Below are 6,775 nucleotides of genomic sequence, written 5' to 3'. Positions count from 1 at the left end.
AGAGTGGATGAAAAAAGTGTGTTTATCTCTAAGTCTAAACTCAGGAGTACTGAAATATGGTCTACCTGCTAAAAGAAAGTGATCAGCTGGGAAACTGTGAAGGGACTGTGTGGAGCCCAAAGAGAATTAAAGTCCCCTACCAAACACTCATAGGTCTCAAACTTTGGAGAAAGCTTTCAGAAAAGAGCAAACCCAAAGATACTCCACATGCAATCAGCAGCAGCTTTTAAGGGAAATCTGAAGTGTCAGTATCTGTATCTGCTTCCATTATACATTTATGCATTATAAGCTATGACCCTAAAAGCGACATCTAAGGACCAGCTCGCACTGAGGGCGTTGAACAAATGAATAACAGGAAGCAAATAAGTCTCTAGTACAACTGGATAAAAAAAATACTTGAGTGTTCCTGGTACAGTCAGACCAGCAGGAAAAATGTTTTTCAGAGAACAAGTAGAACTTTGGGAGCAATCAACTCTAAAGTGCCTTATGCTTCTTAATTCCTGTGCAAACACTGCTGTAGAGGCAGAAGCACATTTCAAGAGTGTTAAGATGCTCAATTACATAATAACACATGACACAGCAACGAGGTTCCAGTTACCTTCTCTGCTATCATGCACAGTGCAAAAGTGATGACAGAGACCATGTTCCTAGCTTTCCTTCAGCACTTCCATTTCTCTTCCACCCACTCCTGCGACAGAAGCACACATCCAGTCTCCCACCGTGGTCTGCAACATTCCCCTGTGAGAACAAAGCGTATGCGGAAGGAGGATCTACATCAGGCGGTGAGTCATTGTGGCCTTACTGGCCAGACCAGCAAGGAACAGGCTGGCAGGTTCTGCAATCACTGTTTTCTCCTCAAACGCTTTTGCTCAGCGGTGTCTCATTGCATAAAGGTGGTGAGCACAGAACTATTTTTAAAAGGGGCTTTGCTCTCAGCGTAGTCACCAGGCTGTGGAAACGCTGCCATTTCCCGTGGCAGTCCGCAAATGCAGTCCTTCTGGAAGGCACTGATCAAATGACGCAAAGATCCGATCCTTTTTTCCTCTACTTGTCAAAAGGCCTAATCCCCTGTCTCAGAAGGGCTTTCTTCCTCCTGGCTGAGCAAGGCTTATTCCTCTGTGGAACTGGGAACTTCCTAGTGCCAGCTGATCACGGCAAGCAGGAGGAGTGAAGCTTGGTCATTTCTTGTGCAAGACAGTCAAGATTTCAAGCCCATTTTTTCCATCATCTGTTCATACACTGTCCATGCCATTGCTGCCATCAGAGTCCGCCTGAGGGCACGGGGCACACCACCTCGGAAAAAGCCAACCAACCCGAAGTCCTGCAACAGGAGATAAACAAACAGCAATCCATCATAATCTGCCTCTAGTGCTTTAATTTCTCATCATTTATTACATGGAACAGCACAGGACATATTTCAGCTCAGACCCAGATCAGTTTCTGAAAGACCCAGGATTAAATAGCATTTAATGTTTAGGAAGAACCTGTAGCACTGTGCAATTGCAGGGCTACCCAAGAAAGCAAGAAGAGCAGTGCATGGAGAAGGGAATGCCAGGATGGGAACAATGGATGGGGAAAGCCACACTCAAGCCCAACAAAGAGAAGGTGAGGGTATAACAGTTTCAAGACACTTCAGGAAAATGACTTGTCCTTGTTTTACAGCTTCATATTTACAAAAGTCACTTAGCTATTCTGTAAAAACTGAGATTTCTAAGTACTGACGTAAAAAAAAAATTCTGATATGAGAAAAATGTACCATGCACAAAAAACCCCATGCACAAATAAACAGATTTCTGTTTAGGAATAGAATTCAATATGGAAACAAAGCAAACCTGCGAAGATCTGCCCTTCTGAGGGCAGGACGAGAAAGGTGGGCTCTGAGTGTATCTCCATCCCATTCCTGGGATACGGATCTGGGCATTTATTTCTCTTTTAGTGTCCAAAGGGCACAGAATTGTTGTGTAGCTGGCTTATATCTGAAACTGGCATTTCATGCTACATACTAAAGAAACCCTTTGCCCCAGCGTGGTAATCACAGATGTGCCTACGCCAATAAACCACAGGAGGCAGCAGCTGTTAAGTACAGCTCCTCCAAGCCTACACACTAAGCTAAACTGAAATGAAGTTAAGATGAAATAATCTAAGTGCTTTCCATCACTACCAGTGTAAGAATCAATAAGTAACAGACAGAACTGAAGTGAAATCATTCACCAGCCTGAAACATGAAGCAGACCTATGTGGAGAGATGCTTGCTGGAATATGCCCACCTTTGTGCTCCGGTACTCTGAGCTTGCTCTCCAATTCCCCATCATCTGTAATTTTGTGAAAACAGATACAGGACTGAGGAACGGCAAGAATAATCATGGAGCAAGCTCACTGCCTTGCAATCCATTCAAGAGGAGCAAGAAACACATCTGAGTAGTGACAAGGGCCTCTCTAATTACAAGGAAAAGCAAGGAATGGACTGAAGCCTCTGACTGCTTTCGGACCATCAACCAGAGTACTTTCCAGTTATTACTGAAAAAGTCCGCACATAAACCAGTGACAAGAGATTCAGCCTCAGTCTCCCACAGCATGACCCACCTCAGCTTCTGAAAACGCTGACACTGATCAGCCTGACTGCAAGAGCACATCAAGCAGTCACATTTGTTCACCTCCTTTAAAAGACAACTTTCTCATCATAGCTGTGCTTTGGGCGAGGAGATCAGAAGTGAGGCTGTGATTGCGCGTATTAGCAGGGATTCACCTCACCTTGTAGATGAAGGCAATGGCCTGGCTTGTCCTGTGGTACTTTTTTGGGGACAGCTGCATGTGTGTTTTGATGACATCAGCAGGCTGTGTTGCCAGTGAGGCCAAGATTCCCGCAAAGATCCCACAGCCAAAATTCAGCAAGGGCATGAGCATTGGATCCAGCTGGTCTGCAACAGAGCAAAGGGAATGCACTCAGACACAAAACAGGCCAGGAATACTCATGCTGCATGAGTGAAAAGCTACTAAATGACTAAATCAGTGTCGGGGTCTAAGAGAAGTTAAAATCCATGCAGGGTAGAGAAACCTTTCAAGGGGAAAAGTGGCTACAAGTCAAAAGTTAGCACTATTAAAAAGCTTCAGTTGTTGGGGAACTGAATTTGACAGGAACCCAGAGAAGGAAAGATTGTGCAGGTGTTGCCCCAGCCAGTTCTAACATCAGAGAAACCCCGGGTTAGTGGAAACTGATCAGTATACAGGACAACCTGCAGCAGAAAGGACGGCTGAACACATCCTCTCTTTCAACTGTTCACTAACCCACCTTATGCGTCAGTCTTCCTAAAGACAATCAATCAGTTCAGGGCCAATTTCCATTTCTACACTGACCTGAGCTATAGGTCTACAGTTCTCGACAGGAAAATGTGAATGTCCCACCTAAAGCCCTACAAGAGACTAATTTAACTACTGAGGTAGAGGGCAATAAGCAGAGCATGCAGGCAGTCAACTGCAGGGGAAGATGCAACAAAAGAAACATCTCCCATTACAGCCTCCAATGTTCAGCCTTACCCTGAGGTGTGAAGTTTTTGGTCTGCGTGTAGAACATCAGGTAGATCCCAGAGAAGGGCGCATCCCGCAGCAGCGTTGCGGTGAGCCCGCTGAACATGCCACGAGCCCCTTCCGTCTGATAGATATTCTTCAGAGCTCCATATACACTCCCATAGCCAAATCTTCCACTCTGCACAGGTACACAATGGTCACTCACCCATGTGTCAGGCACAGGCCAAGGAGCCCTACACACACCCCAAGGCCACCCTGTCCAAACAATTGTTAGTATGCGCTCCATGTGATGACCGAGATGGCAGCACAGAGGACAGCCCAAGGCAAAAACTGGGTTCCGCCTACCTCAGCCTTTAAAACAATCCTTCAAGAAGGTAAAATAAGAAAGACGCTAAAATTACACATTGTATTCAACTGAAACTTAAAAATCTCAGGGTGAATTCTGTTTCATCTTATACTTCTTGCCTAAAAATCAGTGCATGGCTTTTCCTGCACAATGTGTGAACCAGGATGAAATCAGAACTACATTCCTGACTGTACTCAAGTGGCAGCAACCTTCTCCAGATGGAAGAATTTCTTTTTCATCATGAGGAAGGGGTGCGACATCATTAACAGGGAAGTCACACTCACCTCATATCGCGTCTTCACTACAGTCACTGGCAACATGCAAATCCCAGATACTGCACGTGCAGTGGCACCCAGAAAGACAGACTCCAGGGCTGTGGGTGAACGGTCCGCTAGAAACTTTTGCTTCATCATGTACAAAGTGCTGAAGTAAATCCCCACGCCAGGAATACATCTTGCAAAGGACTTCAGAAGAAACAGAAGCAGATGAAGAAATAAAAAGCACACATAAGACAAAATGTACTACAGAACATTTCAGAGACTGTTAAACTTGACAGGAAGCTTTGCACCAAAACAAAATCACTTTACTGATTTTTCCTCAGCTAATATGCTGAGAATACATCTTGCAAAGGACTTCAGAAGAAACAGAAGCAGATGAAGAAATAAAAAGCACACATAAGACAAAATGTACTACAGAACATTTCAGAGAGAACATTTCAGAGACTGTTAAACTTGACAGGAAGCTTTGCACCAAAACAAAATCACTTTACTGATTTTTCCTCAGCTAATATGCTGAGTAAAGAAGACAAGGTAAAAATCATTTACAGCACTGAGAGCCAATTGATTCAAATGATGCCAGGATTTCATGCATTCCTCAACTGCAGTTCTCTAGGAACAAAACATTCCAAAACAAAATGAGGTTGGTGCAGTTGCCAACCCACATTTGCTATGGTATTCAAGTGTTCAGCTGCTCAGGACTGCAAATCCAGTGACTGCTATGACCTAATCAGTGGAATTCACAACATTAACTCCTTAAAATGGGATTCAACCATCTAAATCACAGGGTTTCATTCATAATTGTACAAGAGCTGGCTATTTAAATCCAGTCCATACTTAGTAATAAATGGCAAGTTTATTTATGTATTTATTTTTAGAAGTCAGGGTTAAAACAGCCACTTACTGGAGAGACACCTTTCCAGAGCCCCAGAAGACTCTCAGTACGAACAACCCTAAAGAGCAGCGTCACCATCCCAGCACGACCAGACCTGAAAGGAAGACAAGACAGGAACTGCAGAGGTGATCCGCTTATACTCTCTGGCAGACGTACTCTGCAGCCACCCCCTTTCATTCGTATCTCTGTGCATTACCCCAGCACCCTGGAGGTGCTCCTTCTAGACTCAGCCTGCTTTCCTCAGTCACTCCAGGGCTTCTCTGTCACCTTCTGCTTTTCCACCACTTGTAACACGTTAGAGGCCTCTCTCATTAGCGTCTTTAGTTGCTCACTCCCTTTGTTAGCAGCAGCAGGCAAATGGGAACAGCTGCACATGGACAGGTTATGGGGCAACCACACATGATTTTTCAGGCAGAGGACACCCTATGGTGTCCGCTCCAGTTGTTCTGGTTTCAGCTGGGATAGAGTTAATTTTCTTCCTGGCAGCTGGTACAGTGCTGTGTTTTGGATTTAGGATGAGAATAATGTTGATAACACACCGATGTTTTAGTTGTTGCTAAGTAGTGCTTACAATAGTCAAGGACTTTTCAGCTTCCCATGCTCTACCAACTGAGCAGGCTGGAGGTGCACAAGAAGCTGGGAGGGGGCACAGCCAGGACAGCTGACCCAAACTGGCCAAAGGGACATTCCATACCATGTGATGTCATGCTCAGCATATAAACTGGGGGAAAGCTGGCCGGGGGGCCGCTGCCTGGGCATCCATCAGCAGGTGGTGAGCAATTGCATTGCGCATCACTTGCTTTGTATATTCTTTGTATTATTACTATTATTAGTAGTAGTATTAGTATTATATTTTATTTCAATTATTAAACCGTTTTTATCTCAACCCATGAGTTTTCTCACTTTTACTCTTCTGATTTTCTCCCCCCTCCCACCAGGGGGAAGGGAGTGAGCGAGCAGCTGTGTGGTGCTCAGTTGCCAACTGAGGTTAAACCACGACACCAGCAAACACCAGTCTCTCAGATGCATACAGACAAATGCTCTGGTTACATGTTATTAAAGTAGTCTTCACAAGAGCAGCCATTTTCTCTCTTTCAGAGCAAAATATCAATCCTTCTTCATGCTATAAAACCATACCTCCTATTTCAGAAAGACCCTCAGTATCTGAATTACAACCCTGAACTCCAAGCCCCAGCCAGCAAATCAGGCAGAAGCCTACGGTGGAGCACCCCCACAACCCCCATGCATACACATCCCTACTCTCTCACCCATTCACAGCAGGCTGCAGAGTTTGCAGGCGGGTTTTCAGCAGGTCAAGGGGTTGGAAGAGGAGTGTGGAGCACGTCCCACTGATGGAGCCACACACGAAGGCCTTTAGGACTGGATGCATCTGGAAAAGGAAGAAGAGGACTTTAAGTAGCCATTTAATTAAGAATGGCACATGAGAAAATATAGCAGCTGATATGCCGCTTGTTATAGAAAAGGAAGACTAGCTAAGGATCGCTGCTCAGGGCACAGGAAGCTTTTTCAGATCTTTTCAGAGCCTGATCAAGTTTTATTTGTGGTTTTTGATCCTTCTGCCTTTCCTGGGAGATTGTTCCAGAATCTCCTTGCAATTCGGTGGTTGTAAAGAGTTTTCCGAACAACAAATGTATTAGCAGCCATTTGGTATCCATTTGCCACGTTAAAGGAACGGGGTGCCCCCTTCCCACCAACTACCTGTTGCCGTAGTCC

The 6,775-nt window shown here is 44.9% G+C and overlaps 1 protein-coding gene across 1 annotated transcript; it reads right to left on the bottom strand.

The window, feature by feature from the left end:
• Positions 1–648: 648 nt before the first annotated feature.
• On the bottom strand, positions 649–6,431 carry SLC25A38 (solute carrier family 25, member 38). The gene is made up of 6 exons (XM_009321056.1): positions 6,310–6,431; positions 5,051–5,135; positions 4,156–4,335; positions 3,535–3,703; positions 2,752–2,918; positions 649–1,321 (listed from the first exon to the last, which is right to left on the bottom strand). Exons 1-6 carry the CDS (start codon positions 6,429–6,431, stop codon positions 1,199–1,201), a joined length of 846 nt encoding a protein of 281 aa, XP_009319331.1. The 3' UTR covers positions 649–1,198.
• Between the last annotated feature and the right edge of the window lie 344 nt (positions 6,432–6,775).

The sequence above is a fragment of the Pygoscelis adeliae genome, unplaced genomic scaffold (genome assembly GCF_000699105.1).
Source record: "Pygoscelis adeliae isolate BGI_AS28 unplaced genomic scaffold, ASM69910v1 Scaffold280, whole genome shotgun sequence".
NCBI classification, from domain to species: Eukaryota; Metazoa; Chordata; class Aves; order Sphenisciformes; family Spheniscidae; genus Pygoscelis; species Pygoscelis adeliae.
The sequence above is the reverse complement of the archived record's forward strand: the minus strand, read 5'-3'. Positions and strand labels throughout refer to the sequence as shown.